Genomic DNA, 21,135 nt, shown 5'->3' on the forward strand with positions numbered 1-21,135 from the left:
CAGTTTATCACCAGTAGCTTACAGGCATGTTTGATACTCACACTGATTAGGCCTTGTATTAATTTGAATAAGTTCTGTATTAATTTGTGAACTGCTGCATATTGCTATGATACACCTAATGCTATTTCTCTTGCATTGTTTGATCTTCCTTTTGTTGTTTATTTTTGAGGAATCTGTCCCCCCTTGCACTCTGGGTATACATCATTGTTAGGTGACTACTGGGCATCTGATGAGTTTCCAAAAGTTCATGCCATAAAAAAATAATTCTCATTACATTGCCCTTTGACTGTTTAAGGCAGCAGTCATATACTCACATACCTGGGAGACAGTTCCATTGAACTCAGTGGGACTTAGAAACTCAAAAACATAACAGAAGAAGGGAGAGAATAGCCTGAGGTGGAGGTTAGCCTCAGTCTTATAATTCTAAACTATCTGAATGTGTAGCATCTGAATTAGTAATTGAGTGATACACATACATGTACGAAACAACCCACAGTCTGCACCTATGTTTTTGTCTTGGTGCTCAGTTTTGTTCCTACTCATTTAGAAATAAATTCAGTGGGACTTGATCCCTATTTAATGTGCATTGGACTGTGGCCTTTGTAGATCAGTTGAATCTACAGTGGAGCAAATAACTTGATGGTTTAGACCATTTAGCTCTTCCTCTTGGTTTGTATTATTTTGTAACATTCCATGCATGCTCCTGTATTTTTCTCTCTCCCAGGCCCTGCTACATCCTGTTATTCTCCATTAATTTTCTAGATTCTGCATACTGATTTTTTCACACATTCCTCTTATTTTTCTGTCACCTCTGCCCCGCCCCAATCAACCAAGAATTGATTATCAGTATTTGCATTGTGATGTATGCCTGCGTAACGATTGTGAGGTTGGGAGGATAGCATTACTATCCTGTTGGATAATAGCTTCCAGAGGGGAGCAAAAACAACACAAAGTCTTTTAGCACCTTAAAAGACTAGCAGATTTATTATGGCATACCCTTTTGAGGACTAGGCTACATGTTAGTTACATTCTGGGGAGAGCTCTTAATCCCGAGCTTAATCTTAATTCTGGTTAGTGCTCTGGTTCTTTTATAGATGACCAATGGACCATGGACTGAGGAAAATATGCATAAGGAAAGTGTCCTAAGATCTAGGGTGTGTGGCTTTCAAAGGGTAGTTAGAAATTCATTAAAATAGAGGGTATCTTATTGGCTTATATTGTCAGTCAACAAATACAGGATGGGCAAAATCCACAAAGCTGCCAGTCTTAAACTTAACTGGAATGAAGCAAGTTGACTCCTACCTCTTGGCCCAGTAAACAGGCACCCACAACTTGGTCAAGCAGCATCATGGGTGCTGTTAGAGCATCCCTTATCAAATGCTTGCTCCTTTTTTAGAGTCATGTAATTTTATTTACTCTGTTTCAAAAGTATACGTTGTTACTGTTGTTGGCTTTATTGACAGCTTTTGCATTTTAGCTGTGCCTTGACCTGGCTTTCTGTTACATGAACATGGAATTATTAAACGCAACTAGTGTGTTCAACCTATATGAAAATCAAAATATTAAGCCTTGAACTTGTTTTAAGAGACGTTTCTAGAGTTTGTGGGAAAGCCAGAAATATTGCAGTTAGATGCATTCTCTGAGGCTTCTGATGTTTCATAGACTAACAAAAGGTTGCTTTATTAGTAGCTTTAATGAACAAATCGCTTTATTGGCTTAGACATACTGGTAGCTTTGTCGGTCCAAACAGCTATGAGTTCTTGTTTCAATTCACCATTGTGCTCAAGTAGTGAAGTGATAGCCATTGACCTTCTACTAAAGCACAATAAAAAGTTTTTTTGTGAAGAAGAAAAGTGCGCAAGGAGAACTGCAACACAATTCTTGGACTCCAGCTCAGCAACTTAAAAATAAAGTCTTCATAGCTCCTGTGTTCAGACAGACTCTTGTTTGGTTCCCAGCACATATACCTAAAAACACAACATTGACTCTTGAAAAGATGCCTTTCAGTGGACCAACTTGAAAGGTAGCGTAGCCTTTATCTTGATATTTCATCCACACAACGTTGTACTCTTGGATTCACAGTGCTTAGCTTACAAAACAAAATGAAACAGACTGCTGATAATAGAGTTGTTGTATTAAGTGAGTGTCTTTATCTTTTTTGTTAGTACTGGATGATTTGTCTGAATAAATTATAATTATAATTGGAAATTAAGATGAAACTTCAGTGAAACTTCCTGTCCGTTTTTTTGTGTTTTTGTTTTTAAGATTGCATCCCTACCCCTGTTTAAGTGCCTAATGGGTAGTTTAAGGATTAGCATTGGCGTGCTTTTTCGTCAAACTATGTTGACTGCTGTCTTGGTAATGTCTATATTAGAGGGAGAAATACCTTCACACTCAAAGGGAGAAAAATGAAAAATTGCTGAAAATTAAAAGGGGTTACAGTTGTACTTAGCTTTTTAATTTTTTGTCAGTTTATGCAAATACATGTAGCTCATCCTGGTAGAGAAGATTATGTAGTGCTTTGTGGGTCTAAATGCCACATCTGTATGTGGATGAGGAAGGTGGCAAAATGTGCATTCTGGGGGCAGGAAAGGGACTTGCTCTTGATTAAACCCCTCCTGTTCCTGTGAAAAATAAGGGTGTGGGCATCCAGATACTTCTGGATCCAAAGAATTTTCTCCAACAGCTCAAGCTGCTTGGTGTCGGGCAGAATCTGTGTTCACACAAAAAGCTTAAACCGTAGTTCAACAAACCACTAGTTGTCTCTCAAATTAGTAAACAAGCAAAAGCATGGCCTGTTTTCAAATTGCTTTTGCCTCGTGCCTTTGTAGCTTGACAAGCATTTGGAATGGGGTGGACAAATAAACTATGGTTAAGCACCTTAGAAAGTCAAAGCCAAACTATGGCTTCACATCATTGTCAGAAAACAAACCATTATTAGTTTGCTGGGCTGCATCAGGGTGTTCAGGCAAGCCACGTATTGATTAAACAATCCATGGCTTAGCCTTTTGAGTGAATTAGGCTGGACAAATTCAGTGATATTAAATGATGGATAGAGAATGGTCTGCTTTTCTTCTTCTTCCCCATTGATTATGCCTTTGCCATGTTTCAGCTGAGCTGTGCCTCTAAAGTGAATAATGGTGTTCGGTGGGTTAGAAAGGAGGAAGCACAGTTATGCTGCTTCTCTTTGCTAAGGGCAGACTCCTATAGTCCCTTTGGACTGAGTGCTCAACCAATCTCTTATTCTGAGTTCAGTAGCAGAGCTTGATTTGAGAAGCAGCAGGAAAATGAGATTCCCCCCCCCCCATCTCATTTACTCCTTCCACCAGTGGCAATATTTATATTCAAACAGTTTAGATTGCAACATTATTCAGTAAACTTGAGTTCATGAATTGAAAAAATAAATAAATCTTATAATTATTTTAGTAGTTGTATTCAGAATACTCCAGCGTAAGTGGGTAATAGTCTATAGTTTTGGTCTTTTCAGAGTGTTTTCTTTTGGTTTTACCAAGATCATTGGTTCAATTGTACTTATATGCAAAGCGTGTATAAATTGCCCATTAAACAGCAATTGTAACATCTTCTTCTGGATTAAATACCAGGTTCTTAATCCTAACCATTGTATTTTAGTCAAATAAGATTTCAGATTGGGCATCCTGGAAGATAATCTGATCCTAAGCTTTATCAATCAAAACCTTAAACTTGGCCTAGTAGCATATAGGCAGTCAATTTTATTCTTTATGCAGGGCAAGATACATGCTGACTGTAGGCCACCCTGCAAAATAACACTGGTGACTGCATTTTGCACTAATTGCAACTTCCAGACAAACCTTAAGGACAGACCAATAGAGACTGTGTTTCAGTAATCTAGACCAGTGTTTCCCAACCACTGTTCCGCAGCACACTAGTGTGCCGCGAGATGTTGCCTGGTGTGCCGCGAGATGTTGCCTGGAGGGAGGCGGGCGAGTCGGGCGGCGAGAGGCGGGGCGGCAGCGGCGAGGAGAGGCCGCCCAGCGCGGGGCTCTCGCCGTCTGCCTGCCTGGCTGCCTGCGAGCTCGGCGGGCAGCGCCTCCGTCCGCAGCGCCCGCCTCGCGGCTCTCATTCCCTGCCCCTGCCAAAGCTCACCCAGCCAAGCCGCGCTCTCCTTCCTGCCTCGCTTTGCTGCCTCCTCCCCACCCCCAAAGCTTGGAGGTTCCCCAGCAAGGGGGAGGGAAAAAAATTGAAACTTACACTTTTGTGCGTCCCTCCCGGCGTGACGCTGCGCGCTGACGTCACGGGGCTGTAATGGTGGTGTGCCTCGAGATTTTTTTCATCAAACAAGTGTGCCTTTGCCCAAAAAAGGTTGGGAAACACTGATCTAGACTTGAAATGTACCAGCTATGTAAGGCAGGGGTCGCCAACCTAAGGCCTATGGGCTGGTAGCAGCCCACGAGGCTTGTCTAACTGGCCCATGGCGACCCCTGCCACCACCACCCCACTCTTACTGGCGCGGGGACCAACTTCTGGGTTGATGGCGCCCGTTCGCATGCGTACACGCTATTCCCAGTGCACTTCCGGGTGCTCCCCTTGACGCAGTCTGCACATGCTCCGGGCCCATCCTCCGACGGACGGAGCGTCAACCGGCCCATCCTTCGATAAGGTTGCCGATCTCTGATGTAAGGAGATTGCAAGCACTAGTAATACCCTGGTTTGTCTCTGCAAACTGTGTTTTGCTGCACCTTTATCTGCCCCACACCTGAAATCAGATCTGAAATCAGATGTAGGGCAGCTGGGTTAAGCTTAGCAAAAGTAGTATCCTAACAAAAGAGGTTCCCTACAACCCAGAATGACTCCACTGAACTCAAGGATGCAGTGGAGACAGCAAAGTAAGCCTTTTTGGTCACAACTATTGCCATGCATTCGGTGTGATTGTGTGCTCTAAGTGATGCTTGTTTGACCTCCTAGTGGGTTTTATATCACCTAGGGGCAGGTGGTGCTGTGGTTCGAATCTGTGCGATGGGGTGAGTTGCTGTTGCTCTGTCCCAACTTCTGCCAACCTAGCAGTTCGAAAGCACACCAGTGCAAGTAGATAAATAAGTACTGCTGTGGCAGGAAGGTAAACAGCATTTCCATGCACTCTGGCATCTGTCATGGTGTTCCGTTGTGCCAGAAGCAGTTTAGTCATGCTGGTCACATGACTCAGAAAGCTATCTGAACAAACACCAGCTCCCTCAACCTGAAGTGAAATGAGTGGTGTACCCCATAGTCGCCTTTGACTGGACTTAACCATTCAGGGGTCCTTTTCCTTACCTTTTACCTTTATATCACTTGCACTCTAGCCATTGTCCAACCTGTTTCATTACCTGGAGCTCAAGGATGCAAAGGCTTAGACTGGGCTCCACTACAGCAGAGAGGGCACTAAGAAGTGATTGTGATTGTGGCCTTATGCATTCTATAACAAGTTGTGTTATATACAATCAGTCCAGATCTCACCAGGAAGTGTCTTGGCCATGGCAATGGGGTCATACAAACTCCCATCTATATTCAGGCCTTCATATGCCACTTGGAGCAAAGACCAGATCCGGAGTATGCCCTGCCCTATGTGTTGGGCCAGTAGCTACTTGAGACAGTGTCATTGTTGCCATGGAGACCATGAAGTCTTGATCAGTGAGTTAGGGACTTCTCTTGCATGCAAAGACTGTTACAAGTGTGTACTCAAACGTACACAGCCAGCACTCGTGTGTTCATATACACAATGCTGAGAGGTGTAGGATCTTTTGCTGGAGTGATGACATGCACTTGTTATCGATATGTGTTAACCCTCAATCTTATGCCCACAAGAAGCTCTCACACAAAGAAATAAAGAAAGTTTGGTTTATTATATGACATAGGAGTGACAGAATATAAAAAAATGCTGCTTTAGATAGCAAAGTTACAGTCTAAGCAGGTAGCAAATTACAATACACACACACCTTAATTAAAGGGTATAAGATTCCCTAACTATTCTAAAGGCCTACAGGAGCATGGGCATGACAGTTTTGCCATAAACCCACACTAGAAGGGGGTGGGAGAGGAAAGTATACCTGTTGTTAAGGGAAAGCAGAAGTGTGCTGTGTCCCAGGGAGCGCTGTATAAGTTCTGTCCTGTTGGAACTGTGAGAGCTCACTAGCCTTTGAATCTAATGGTTTTTTAAAATACATTTTTGCCAAGGCATGCCAGTGGAGAGGTGAGGGGGCTGTGAAATGAGTGATTCCTACAATTTCCATAATCCCTTCCAGATTTTCCTGCCTTTTTGTCACCTTGCTCATCTTTGGTGATCCTTTTCCTGTTTGCTTAACAAAAGAGTGAAAGACTTCTGATAGTGAGAAATTATCTGAACCTAGGCATCTCTGTTTGCGATCTGCCTTTAAATCACCTTAACATTGTGTGGATGGATCCCACTGAGTAGCTGAGTATTTGTATTTAGCAATTCTATATTTGCATATGTTAATCTTCAAGTCAGATGTGTGTGAATTTAGTGTAATCCTGGATGCCTTTCAGGATGCTAGAGTAAGGCTTGTGTCAGGTTACCATGGAGTTCATCATGTCATATTAGTTATGTCAATCTTATATTTATGCCATGATCTACACAGATAAACCTAAATTCAGATTAACACACAGCTCCTCACAAGACAGGCCCTGGTGGATTGAGCGGGTGAGACCAATAGTGGCTCTAACAGTCAAGAAGGCGGTCTCTGAGGGAAGTGCAGGGTAGATGGGGCTCATCCACCTGGGAAGGTAGCCCATCTAGGAGAAGGAAAATTCTGGTCCTAAACCTCCACTGCCTTGCAGGATGTCTTCGGGAGAAGAAATGGCTAAGGCGTAAACCCTACACAGATCAAGCAGCATCTCTGACTGTTTGATAGTGCCTTGCACACCTCCTTCTGGCAACTCCTGCAGCCAAGCTGGTGCCAAATGTATTGCTCTGCTTTCCTTTGGACCACATCAGCAAGGCTGAGAGGGCGGTCTTGTCGTCTGGGCAGTCCAGGAGCTCCATACACACTGCCCAGCCTAGCATCCCAGGGAGGTCACTTTGGTGCTGTTAATGCAGTGGTCTGACTTCACTTCCAGAGGCTCACTCCATTGTCTTTGAGACAGACAGATGCCAACAACCCTTACAATGTATCTAAGAGATCTTTCATATTGTAGAAATGAGAATTAAATTAATGTTGCTGTTCTCCCACACCGCCTCATATGAGCCTATTGGAAAGAAAGTTGCTTTTGCCATCCATAATGTTATGGTACCTAAAACAAGGATTCAGAAGCCTATTCCAACTATTTCAAGTTGGCTTTCAGCTTTTCCATAGGTGTTTCCAGTTCTTATATGACAAGGAGTTATGGTTATCTGTGGTTTCCTCGTTTGTTTTGTTTTTGTGCAGGGAAGAATGAAGCAACAGCAAAGGGTCTTCATGTGGGTATGTGCAGTTCATGCACATCCTGACTTAGTAAGGGACACAGGTGGCGCTGTGGTCTAAGCCACTGAGCTGCTTGGGCTTGCCGATTGGAAGGTTGGCAGTTAGAATCTCTGTGACAGGGCGAACTCCTGTTGCTGTGTCCCAGCTTCTGCCAACCTCACAGTTTGAAAGCATACCAGTGCAAGTAGATAAATAGGCACTGCTGCAGCAGGAAGGTAAATGGCATTTCCATGCATTCTGGCACTTGTCATGTTCCTCTGTGCACCAGGAGCGTTTAGTCATGCTGGCCACATGACCTGGAAAGCTGTCTGTGGACAAACGCCGGCTCCCTCGGCCTGAAAAGCGAGGGGAGCGCTGCACCCCATAGTCACCTTTGACTGGACTTAACATCCAGGGATCCTTTACCTTACCTTTACCTTAAGTCAGGATCCAATCAGGCGAACGCATCCAGTATGTGTAAATGGCCTTTCAAAAACTGAATTATTGTTTAGAACTTTGTTCAAATTAAGATACTTTCTTGAAATATCTAGCTAGGTATTATAGATAAATCTGCATGTGTCATTGAAGTTCTTCTGTATATTGGAATTCTTCCATGATTATATCTACCTAAACAGTCACTTTGTTTACTTACTGGATGATTGCCCTATATGTGGTCTGTCACTGGCTCCATCTTTATGCATCCTGAGAATCAATAGTACATTAAGGAAACTGACATGAGATGAGTGGGGGAGCACATAAATAATGAATAACAACCTTTACTGCTAGTGTTTCATTCCTGTTAAAGGCAGTACAAGTTTCCCTGAATTATCTATGCATTTCATATCACATGCTAATTCGAAATGATTATACCCGCCTTTAACTAATTATAATCAAAAGCTGTTTCTTTGTTTGACTATATCAAATTCCCTACTATAAGAAAAATAAAGCTTAAATTAGATCTATTGTGTTCAAAATGAGAGCATTGTTCTATGCTGCTCACTACTTTGAGTAAGGGGCAATTTCCAGGTCTGTTTCCTTGGAAGGGAGAGGATTCTGACACTTAAATGTTTCTGTAATAACTTAAAAATATGCAGAATGATCAGGTGGGCACACAAGCAGACCCATACCAATCCCAAGGCAACAGCAGCAGCTCTGAGATCCAAAAACATAGAACTGCTTTAGTCTTCTCTGGCCAAAAACAAATTAGTCCTTTAGGACCCCACCCTGTATGGACTTCAGATATCTTCCACTCTGTGGGTGAGGGGAAACAGGCGATACTGATGGGGCAATAGTGGCAATTGTGATGAATAACAGATGCTTCTTTAAACGAGCAGTCTATATAAAAACTTTGGAAAAGATGGCTATTTCTTTGCTTGGCACAACAGTATGGCATAGCTGTAATCATCTTTATTAGAACTCTGCCTCTTGAGATTCACTGAAAGGGAGATGGAGGAGGAGCAGAAGGAGGACAGGAAGTCTTACTTGGTTCTATGAGATGTTTCATCTTGAGATGCAATTTTATACTAGGAAAGACATCGGGAAATTATTAGGGTAAGGTTGCTCGGTGCACTCTAATACAGTATGTATTCATTTTTTTCATCCTGTGATTCCCTATCTTGCATATTGGTGGCAAGCAAACATACATCAGCAATAACACTTCCTTTATGAGCTCAGAAATGTGACTAGGCAAGGCGGCAGCTGATTTTTAGAAGTTGGCTCATTTCAGGCCGTCTGAGAGATTTCACCTGATATTACTTTACATTTTCCCTATAATGTTTTTTTCCTGATGAATAGCTGTGTAGAATCAGCGCAGGAAGAGCAAAGTCCTTGGCAATACCAGCTCAATTGCATCTGCAGATGAGGATTTAAAATTCTATGCAGCAGACAGTACCTCCAGCAGGCGAGTAAAAGGTTACTGCATTATTTGCTTGTTTGCATGCAGAGTCTTTCTCCACAAAGGCTTTTTATTCAATTTGCATTGGTTGCTTGAATTTTAATATTACAGGAAAATGATTTAATAGAAATGTGAATATCGAAAGGGCAGAACAAGGTTGAAGGAAGAGGCAGCACTGTCTCAATATAGCTGTAAACCAGGGCTGGAGGAAGAGGGGAGGAGACAGAGCAAATATAGCTTTTGATGCAGAGCGAAAACAAGAAGTTTTGCTTGAATATGTGCTCTTAAGCTGCTGTCATGCCACTTGCTTTTTCTTAACCATTTGATAAAAGGGATTTTATAGGCAACTGCTGATAGCTCTATCAATGTAAGTGACAATTATTTCAAGGCAGATTATCCTGTAATCAGGTTGAGCATCTGTGTTAACGTGAGCTCTCTCTCTCTCTCTTTTCAAATACTCTAGTGCATGCTGCAGTAAGACAGATAAATGCACTGCTTTTAATAGCTGAAAGACCAGCATGTCATCTACTGATATATAGCACTTGCAATTAGTACTGCTTTGGAAGCATCTGCAAGCTTTTTATGTTTTATATTTGTTTGGGGTTTTTTCTGTTTTACATTGAGGATCAATTAAACAAGGGAAATTAGAAATACAGCAGTGTTATTGAGGAAAAGTTATTTTATTTAAATATTGAAACATTAACTTTGGGAGACAAAGACAAGGCAAATGATTTTATTTAGTTCCTCCCCCCCCAATAACCCCCACTTGTCTGAATCAATTTGCAAACTTTCCCCCTCTGAGGTAGATATCCAATAAGTTAATTCCATGTTTCCTTTACTAAAACCCTTTGGCTGTTATGTTTTCCATTGCTTTGGCTCTTTTTTTAGCTGAAATTTGTTCCCCGCTCTGTTAGTTGTTGGGTTGGTATGTATAAGTTTGTAATGGTGTTAGCCTTTTCTCCAGAGTTGTATTTTCATAAGACAGCTTTCTGCACTTTGCTCTTAGGTTTGTTAGGCTGAAGTGGGGTGTATATTTAACATAGGGTAAATGGCAAAGTTTGGCAGTAAAGAAAATACATTAATCTAAGTGGAACTGGCAGGTACCCTGAACGTTAGAGTCTTAAAGGGTCGGGAGCTCTGACTGGCAAATTAGATTCCAGCCAGTAATCTCTACACTGTTGTTACTCTCAGCAATGCAGCAACAGTACTTTTTCAGATATTGAGCGGATCTTGAATAGTGATCATGTGAACACAGAGGGGTGTGGCTATTTTCTGTTGGCTGTTGGAAGACTGCGTGTTCAAAGTGGGAACAGGTTGTATAGAGGCTATCAAAGCAGACCTGAAGTGCTACAGAGAAACAAATTCTAGTCAGTGTGCAGTGTCTGTTACTTTAAGTTCATGGCTTTCTTGCAAAACAGTGGAGAGCATCAAAGCAGCTTGTCTTGCAAAACTGTAGCTGGAAAGAGGCACTTTAAGATTGCGAGCTTTGCTTGGCAATAAAGACAGTGACTACTAGCATTAGCTTCAGAAAAAAACACCATTGTTTTATTTTTATCAGTATTAATTTTTGCCAGGGAGCTGCAGAATGAGGCGGACGGCCAATTTTGATTGTGTGTGGGCCAGTACCAGTACTGATTTCTTAAGGAATAAACTCATCTGATGAGCAAGTCAATGTGTGGCTGTGGCTGCAGCATTATTTCTTCTTTAATGAAGAGGCTGGGCCGTTCGACCTGCTGTTCCGATCTCCTATCTTGCAGCCATACATCAGACCAGTTGCAGAGACTATCCATCGAATGTCCCAATCAGCCAAAGAAGGTAACTATACAGCTTTATTAAAAATATTTCCTGTAAAATAGATGCAATGTGGACCTAAAATAAGACACATTTTAAAATGTTTTTAGTTGTTTTTTTGACCTTGCAGCAGCTATCCAATATCATTTTGCCATCATCAGGTTGTGTAGCAATAGAAATGTGCTGCAGTAATTGATTTTGTAATAGGATCAGGTGATTTACTGGCTGCACTGACAACCACTTGCTTGCTCTGAATTGTGGAACACTCTAATGGATGTTTGTGACTGCAGCTTGGAGTTGCTCTAAAAGTGCTGGATGTTCAGAAACAGTTTCTCATTTGAATAAGAACTGCTTAACTTCTTCCCACACCAGTGCTCCTGTATTTATAAAATAAGAATGCTTCTGCTCAAATTACAGTAGTATTTTCCAGTTTTGTGACCTGTGATGTTTCAATATAATGTGCAGTTGTGAAGTAATTGAAGAACATGACTGATATATGCAAACCATATATATGGTTTTACTTTTGTAATTTTGCACTCTCTTCCCATTCTACAAGTTGATACATAGTAAAACTAACTTCCCTATGCAGACATATATCAAATTTAGTAGATCTGAAAAGTCAGCCTGATCCAGATATCTCTCGGAGCACCAGAAACACAGCTCCATTCTTCTGTGCTTACAGATCAAAACTAGTATCTAAAGAGCTGCTTTAGGTACACTCAGAGGTATGGATCAGCCCAATGGAATGTCTTTCTGCTTTCCTTTGAGTAGCAAACCCCTATGCTATATTGCAAAGGATTGTCATGTGGCATGGCAACCTGATGTTTTTTTTAAAAAAATGACCAAACCTTCTCAATGGGTGAAACTAGGTGAGCGGTTATTAGGATCCAAGCCACACAGTGCATAGGGGATGACCTGACCATGGACAAATACTTTGCAGGATGTGGCCTGTTGTTCCCCAGTACAAGGGCTGTGCTGTTCAGATTGCTTGGTAGTTGGCATTCATATGCTCCAGTCTCAAGAAGAGCCATTTTCCTGGTAGTTTGTTTTCTCCCCATACCCCTTGAAGTTTGGTTAAAGCTGCAGGCTCTCAGCAGGATCAGATCAACACATGTCAGTGGCACTGTTTATTATGTAAATTACTTCTACTAGTGATCAAGATATAAATTGACTTCAAGGATGTGATCCAGAAAGGCCCTTGAGGCATGCAAATGGTTGAATGCATACACTGAGGTTTGTTTCCCTGTGTGCTTATTGAACCTCTTCATTGTCCTGTTTCAGGGCATTCTGAAATCACTACAAGTTTTGTTGTTGCGTTGTCTGGCAGAATTGGTGGCTGCCTTAGAAATGAAAGGCTTAGATCATGGGTAGGCAAACTAAGGCCCGGGGGGCCGCATCCAGCCCAATCGCCTTCTAAATCCAGCCCGCAGAAGGTCCGGGAATCAGAGTATTTTTACTTGAGTAGAATGTGTCCTTTTATTTAAAATGTATCTCTTGGTTATTTGTGGGGCCTGCCTGGTATTTTTACATGAGTAGAATGTGTGCTTTTATTTAAAATACATCTCTGGGTTATTTGTGGGGCATAGGAATTTGTTCACCCCCCCCCAATATAGTCCGGCCCCCCACAAGGTCTGAGGGACAGTGGACCGGCCCCCTGCTGAAAAAGTTTGCTGACCCCTGGCTTAGATACCCTGAATTGTGTGGGTGGAACTCAGCTTTTTGGACTAGGGCCTAAATCACATGGTCATATATTATGATAATTTTAATTCCTGCATTGCAGGAGATGGGCTAGATGACTCTTGGGTAACTCCCAACCCTAAAATTCTGTGATTCTATGTTATCATCCAGTTCTTGGTACAGAAATATAAGACTGAATTCTATGTATAGGACACAGGGACAGGTAAGTTGATACTGAATACTTAGCCCAGGGCAGTCCAAATTTTCATACCAAGTGGGCTGCAGGGTGTGGGCCTCACACTGCCCTCCTGCACAGAGAGAGGGAGGAAACTAAGCCAAAATTTGATCCCCTCCCAGTTCTCCTGCTGTTTTCCCAAGGCTGGCTAAGCAAGGCTGTAGGCAGGGTCCTAGATTCCTCCCACCTCCTTCCCAAGACTGCTAAAGTGCTAACTAGGCTTTGGGAAGTAGGTAGGAGGGTTCTAGTGTCCTGTCAGAGCCCCCATGCCTCCTTCCCAAAGGCCAGTGGCTCACTTACCTGGCTTTGGGAAGGTGACACCCTCCCCACCCCTAGTTTGAAGGGGCATATGTTGGTTAATTAGCCAAGGGCCTGGGAGAAGAGGAATGTTTTTGCTTGGTGTCTAAGGATATGTAAGGTGCAAGGTGAGCCTCTCTGGAGAGAGCATTCCACAGTTAAAAGGTTGTACCTCCAAATGAGAAATATTGAAATCGTGGGGCAAAATCCAATGATGTGTGAATACTGTTCTTTTGCATACTGTACCGCCTCTCACTAAATTTGCTGTGAAGGGTGGTTCCCCCCCCCCCCGCCCCACCTTCCAGGTTTTGGGGGCTGTATCTGTAAAGGAGAGAAAAAGACAGTGAAGCCCCATTGTGTGAATGTATGTACTACTTGCCCATGAACGCCATTAGATTTCATTCATGGTAACATGAATTTTTCTTCCATCAATAGTGGGACATCATAAGTTCTCTATGATATTGAAAGCAGAATTGTTTCATGTTAACCTTTATTATACCATTTGACTTTCATTTCATAATGGATTTTTTATTTTTAGAGTTCCCATGAATCAAATATTTAATTGTTACAAAAATGTATTGATTCACTTATCCAGTGTTAAAATGTTTGATTGATTAATTGAATTGGTTTATGCTTTCAGGCTGTTCATTTTCATAAGATACATAGTTTATATTTACTATTTTGCTAAACATAGCTTTTTATTCCTTCTAACAGTGAGTTATTTAGACAACAGACAAAAAACGTTCCTCAGTAACCAGGTTTGATGCTGATTAAACAATCAGTTCTGATTAAACAAACAATTCTGACCAAACTGCAGGAGGCAGTGGAAGACAGAAGTGCCTGGTGTGCTCTGGTCCATGGGGTCACAAAGAGTCGGACACGACTAAACAACAACAAAACAATTAGTGATCTTTTAAATGTGTTTGTGGGAGGGGGGTTGTTGGTTGTTGTTTTGATATGTATGTTGTGTTTTCCTTTAGTATTTTTATGCTGTAAACCACCCTGTGACCTTTGGATGAAGGGGGGGGTATACAAATTTAATAAATGATAATAATAATTATAAAATCCATTAATTTTTAAGAGGAACTATTATATTACATTGTTATGAATGAATAAAAATTGCAGTCTTTTTAGATTATTTGCACGATTGAATGTCTTAAGAAAGCAGTTCTTACTTTTCTTTTTGTATGATTGGGGGTGAATTTTGGAGTGTTAAGTTAGTTCAGTGTGGGAAAAAATCATCCAGACCTCTTTTGTTTGTACCTTTCCTAGTCTTGAGATAAGTGGTTTGTATAAACAGTTCTGTAGTCAGGCCTTGGAAAGCATGTAGGTGGCATTTACAATCCAAGCAGTGCATTCTAACTAGTGTCCAAGGATATGCAACAAAAGAAAAAAGATTATTTTTTAATAATAATCTGATTCATGCATTTCTCTTTCCCAGCGTTATGTTGCATGCTACTGACTTCCCCTTTGTTGAACTTCATGTTTGGGTAAAATTTTGAATATAGGTTTTCCTCATCCCAGGTCAACTTGTTACCTTTTGCACAAGCCCTTTGTAATACCCATTTTAATTATCACTGCAACAAGGGGAGGGTGCTCTTTTACTCAAATCCTGCTTGTGGGTTCTTACAAGCATGGAGTTGGCCACTGTAAGAATAGGATGTTGGACCAGATGGGTGGTCTTATGTTCTTATTTGAAGGAGCAAATATCCGCAGGGCAATTGGATGTACATAACATATATTCCATCTAGAGAGAGGTATTCTTGGTGGTTGCCCCTCAATGATAGAATTCCTTGGACAAGAGCTCAAACTAGACTTAAGTTAGTTGTACGTGGGTACCATTGAAATGAATGAGAAAAGTAAGTCATGACTTGGTTCCTATTTATCAGGCTTCCTCAAATTCAGCCTGCCGGATGTTTTTGGCCTACAACTCCCATGATTACTAGCTAGCAGGACCAGTGGTCAGGGATGATAGGAATTGTAGTCTCAAAACACCTGGAGGGCTGAGTTTGAGGAAGCCTGCTATTAATCAACAGGACTTAGATGCAGTTATTTAAGCTGCAGTGTTATGTACTCTTGCATGGCAGTAAGGTTCATTTAACTCAATGGAACTTAATTATGGGTTGACATGTATAGGATTGTACTATTTGTCTGAAATCAGCCTACTAATTTCAAGCCTGTGCATCTTTCAGAAGCATTATAAGGTCGATCCTTAACATCTGGCTACCCGACTTAGGATCTTTTTGCTCTTTGCAGAAAACTGAGCATCTGTTAGGAATCCAGCTACAAATAATTTAGAATACTTAGTGTACTTTAATTTTATTAGTCTTTTGTACATTTTGGTAGAGCAGAAAATGAAAAAAAATATTAAAATTATTTTGACTTGTCCTAAAAGTAGAAATTCATTTATTTAAATTGTGTGGGCTCATTGTATTACTTAGGGAAAGCAGTTTAATGTGTTGAGAATGTTTAGGGTAGTAATTTCCAAGTTCTGCATGAGATAACTGCTAATGAATTGTGAGCCGAAATCCCTTACCCCACAGATGAATTGACTTTGGTGTATGTGTATGTGATTCACAGCTCTAGCCTTTTCTTCTAGTCACTCTTCTGAGAAGAGGGAATTCTTCCATATGTCCTCACTGATGTGATTAAGCTGTTTTGCTTCTGATGCACACATAGAAAAACTTTCTGGTCTCAGAAAAGCTTGGCCAGAACTCTCATAGGAAAAGGGGAAACTGCTTTAGCACACTTAGCATAAAGAAAACTTTTTGAGGTGTAAGAGAAACATGTCTTTAGTTTTTAACTTGGTGTGTGTGTGGGGGGGGAGTGTGCTTTAGTTAGCTGGGTAACATTGGTTTGGGATTACCGCTAGATAATCACTAGAAAGGTCTGCTGTTGAAAAGGAATTTGTCACATTTTGATAAATGGTTTATAACCAGCTGTTTTATGAGATAAAAGGGCAACAATATTTTGTTTCTCTGATGAAGCTACAGTATCAATAAATGTGCCTTGTTAATTTTTTTAAAGGATACAGTTAATAGACATTTTAGTGATGTTCAGATTTCTGTTTGCTACAATCTCCAAAATTTACTAAGAACTGCCGTACTATATTCATGGTGAATAAATGCTAATGACATCATCACAGTGATGTCATATGTTCACACACACTATACTAAACACAATGCACAATATATGTAAATAAATATGTACCGTATTTTTCGCCCTATAGGACGCACCGTCCCATAAGGGGCACCTAGTTTTTTGGGGGGGAAATAAAGGGGGAAAAAATATTTCCCCCCCAGGCGCGGGGCTGGGGCGGCCCGAGCTTCCCCCGACCCAGCCCCCAAACAGGCAGCTCTCTGCAAGCCGTGGGAGCCCAGCGCTGGCTCCCGCTGCTTGCGGAGAGGTCCGCGAAGCCTGGACGCGCTGAGATCAGTGCGCGCAGGCTTCGGGATGCCGGCAACTCTCCCCAAGCAGCGGGAGCGCTCCCGCTGCTTGCGGAGAGGTCCGCGAAGCCTGGACGTGCTGAGATCAGCACGCGCAGGCTTCGGGATGCCGGCAACTCTCCCCAAGCAGCGGGAGCGCTCCCGCTGCTTGCGGAGAGGTCCGCGAAGCCTGGACGTGCTGAGATCAGCACGCGCAGGCTTCGGGACGCCGGCAACTCTCCCCAAGCAGCAGGAGCGCCCCCGCTGCTTGCGGAGAGGTCCGCGAAGCCTCGACGCGCTGATCTCAGCGCGCGCAGGCTTCGGCATGCAGGCAACTCTCCCCAAGCAGTGGGAGCGCTCCCGCTGCTTGCGGAGAGGTCCGCAAAGCCTGGAGAGTGAGAGGGGTCTGTGCGCACCAACCGCTCTCGCTCTCCAGGCTTCAGCGAAAGCCTGCATTCGCCCCATAGGACGCACACACATTTCCCCTTCATTTTTGGAGGGGAAAAAGTGCGTCCTATAGGGCGAAAAATACGGTACTTATTAGCTAACGTTGCCCAGCTAATGTCCTCAGAGAATTTGCCCTCTGACTTAAGTTGGTACCTCATTCCTGATATAACTTGCCTTTGACTGCTCTCCCTCTCTCATTGACATATTTCAGCCCACTCAATGGATATGGCGATCCTTGATTGTCATGTAAATGTTCAACAACCTTGAGATTCTAAATCACTGAGTATTAATCAGTCTTTTGTCTGGTTCATTATATTTTCTGCAGAATTCCTCATCATATTTAAAATAAGTTTCATTAAATATTGTGTTGTGCTTTGAGATGGTGTACGTGTAGCTGGCTGGTTGATACCATGTTTCGACTCTAAACTCAGTGCCCTGGTCCTTTGATCTCATGTATAGCTTTGATTTTGAACAGCCTATTCTGTTCTGTTTATATCTAATTTGCAGTCAAACCTAATTTATGTAAGTTTCTCTGAGGAATGATTAAGCATTTAAATTATCAGACATGTGTTAAAGGAAATATTGTCTCTATTCAGCCATATGGGAACTGTGAGGAGATGTGGTTAAATGAGAAAACAGACCACTGGAAAAATTGTCTTCCAAGTCAGTGATGATATTTGGCATTTATTTCATATACTGTAGCACAGTTCAAGTTTTCAGAGCACTTCACATACAGTAAGCCCTCAACTTACACAGGGGTTACGTTCCGGGGATCACGTTTAAAGCCAAAGTTACGTATAATCAAAACACATTGGGTTCAATGGCAGGTGGGATTTCCAAAGTCATTTCCTTGGAATTCCACTTCCTTTTTGTTTGTTTTTTTATTTGTTTATTGCCACTTGTGTAAAGCTGAATGCACACAAGTTAAATGTGCATAAACTGCAGACTTAATGTATATTATCTTGGTAATCTTTACAACAGGCCTCCAAGGTCAGTACAGTGGTGCCTCGCAAGACGAAATTAATCTGTTCCGCGAGCCTCTTCGTCTAGCGTTTTTTTCATCTTGCGAAGCAACCCTATTAGCGTCTTAGCGGATTAGCGCTATTAGCGGTTTAGCGGCTATTAAAGGCTTAGCAGCTATTAAAGGCTTAGCGGCTATTAAAGGCTTAGCGGATTAGCGGCTAAAAGGCTATTAGCGGCTTAGCGGCTTAGAAAAAGGGGGGGGAGCGAAAAAAAATCGGAACACTCGCAAGACGTTTTCGTCTTGCAAAGCAAGTCCATAGGGAAAATCGTCTTGCGAAGCAGCTCAAAAACGGAAAACCCTTTTGTCTAGCGGGTTTCCGTCTTGCAAGGCATTCGTCTTGCGGGGCACCACTGTAGTACTTATTCTGTATTATGAAATGAGTGGTAGTTGAGAGGGCTGGGATAGAATGGGGCCACCTTCTGTAAGATGAATATGGCTACCTCACTAGACAGCAGCAAACGTTTGTCTTCCATCTGCCCTTTTAACATGTGCTATATCTATCAAGGCAAATCTTTAAAAATGTAGTATAAACACTGACAGCTGGGAAACACTGGCCTGCGAGCGCTCCAGTTGGAGAACAGCTTTTACCAAAGGTGTCATGGGCTTTGAAGACACTTGAACTCAGGAGGCAAGGGAGAAATGTGCTAGGAGGAAGGCACGCTTGGCAAATCCACACCATGATCAACTCCCACCCGGAAACCAATGTCCCCACTGTGGAAGGACGTGTGGATCCAGAATTGGCCTCCACAGTCACTTACGGACTCATTATTACAATCTTACTCGGCTACGAGTGATCGCCAAAGAAGAATATCTGTATCTAATTTATACATATACACATGCATACGTGCAGAGAGATCTCAGTTGTCCATGTGACACCAGAATCTATCCTTTGTACTGTTTAACTGAGCCAGTTTCAAGGCTCTTTTGCTGATATTCAAAGCCCAGAACAACTTGGGACAAGGGGACTTTCAGGACAGCCTGAGCCCATGTCGATCACTGAGATCACCTGCAGGAGTGTTAGTTGCCTCCCTGTGTTAAAGGCTTGATTGACCTCAACCAGAAGCTGGGCATTTAGTGTTGCCTGTTCTATGCTGTGGAACACACTTCAGCAGATTCATCAGGCATGACTTTCAGGCGTGTTTTGAAGACCCACACCCCCCCCCCCTTTTTGCTGACAGGCCTTTGTGAAAAGATTATTCTAAAAATAGGATAGAAACAGTTTATGTTTGTTGATTCCTTGGCCCTGTAACTTTTATATTGATAAGCTTTGGATATCTTCTTTTTATATGTGCTCCTCTTCTGGCCATTTTTCAAATACAGTGGTACCTCGGGTTACATACGCTTCAGGTTGCATACGCTTCAGGTTACAGACTCCGCTAACCCAGAAATAGTACCTCGGGTTAAGAACTTTGCTTCAGGATGAGAACAGAAATCACACGGCGGTTGCGCGGCAGCAGCGGGAGGCCACATTAGCTAAAGTGGTGCTTCAGGTTAAGAACAATTTCAAGTTAAGAATGGACCTCCGGAACGAATTAAGTACGTAACAAGAGGTACCACTGTATTTTTAATTTCTTTGTTAGGGTATTTCTCACAGTTCTCTTAAATTGTATCTACTCACATGCTTTAAAATGCAGAGTTCTAGTAGAGCATTCACTGCAATCCAATTCTCTTGTGTAATAGTAGATTTTAATGAGATTTTGTATTGTTCCTAGCGGTGCTGTCTCTTCCTAATGCTTCTCCAAAATTCCCCAATGTGGTGTTTGGGTCTAATGATTTATTATAGTTTATTAATTATTATTTTCTGGCACATTTTGATTCTGTAACAACAACCATTGATTCTGCTTCATACTAATTATCAGAGAAAAGCAGATAAGCACTTTTCCTGGTATCAGTACATTTCTCATAGCACAGAAATACTTATAAACTCCTCTGTCTAATGAGAGCATGGCTAACAGTAGTAGAGAGACTAGTAGTTATTCCTTCAAAATGAAAGTTTTCCTTGTGTCTTGACTGAGAGTTCTCAAAATCTGATTTCGGCCTCCCTAAAGAATGTCTGGCAGTTGCTATAGAAGGCATAAATAACTCTCCTTCATTACACTGTATATCCCCCAACCCTTGTGGGAATGAAAGTGGATTTACTCTTAACACAATGTGAGCAACATAGCTTGAACTCTTCAAAATTTCTGTGTTTTAATGAATTGTTGAAGTTAAAGTTGCAGCACAGCTTCCCTAACCTAGTACTCTCCAGATGTTTTACACCATAGCTCTCATAATTCCTGACTATAGACCAGGGCTATAGACCTAAGGCCCGTTGGCCAGATGCGGCTCAATCGCCTTCTCAATCCGGTCTACAGACGGTCCGGGAATCAGCGTGTTTTTACATGAGTAGAATGTGTCCTTTTATTTAAAATGCATTTCTGGGTTATTTGTGGGGCCTGCCTGGTGATTTTACCTGAGTAGAATGTGTGCTTTTATTTAAAATTAATCTCTGGGTTATTTGTGGAGTATAGGAATTCGTTCATTTCCCCCCCCCCCAAAAAAAAAATATATAGTCTGGCCCACCACATGGTCTGAGGGATGGTGGACCGGCCCACGGCTGAAAAAGTTTGCTGACCCCTGCTATAGACCACGCTGGTTGGGACTGATGAGAGTTGTAGCCCAAACATTTGGAGGACACTGGATTGGAAAAGCAACAACAAAGGAAGAACAGTCCCCAAATGTCTGCACCCATCTCTTGCTCAAGGCCGTTCCTTGCTCTTTCGTAAAATGAAATATTGTTGTTTGGTGGGATACTTGACTTAGTTCCCATCTACCAGATGGACAAGCAATGGAAAAAGGATCTCTGGGGACTTAATGCCACATGCCACTAATGACTTAATTAGAATAGTGTCATTGGTTAATTAACAGGTATGTGGAGGTTGGATGAGGGAATG

General features: G+C 42.1%; 1 protein-coding gene across 3 annotated transcripts in view; it reads left to right on the forward strand.

Moving 5' to 3' along the window:
* The window catches only part of FBXW7 (F-box and WD repeat domain containing 7), a 120,578-nt gene that overhangs the window by 11,346 nt on the left and 88,097 nt on the right, over nt 1-21,135 (forward strand). The window contains exon 1 of one of the 3 annotated variants that reach the window (XM_081208393.1): nt 10,942-11,121. The exons of 1 other annotated variant lie outside the window; for it this stretch is intronic. In XM_081208393.1, the coding sequence (XP_081064519.1) occupies nt 10,966-11,121 (156 nt within the window). In that variant the 5' untranslated portion in view covers nt 10,942-10,965. Of the gene's footprint in view, nt 1-10,941; nt 11,122-21,135 lie in introns of those variants that run through there. One more of the 3 variants, XM_081208390.1, reaches the window with a different exon arrangement.

The sequence above is a fragment of the Podarcis bocagei genome (assembly GCF_964188305.1).
Source record: "Podarcis bocagei genome assembly, chromosome: 9".
NCBI classification, from domain to species: Eukaryota; Metazoa; Chordata; class Lepidosauria; order Squamata; family Lacertidae; genus Podarcis; species Podarcis bocagei.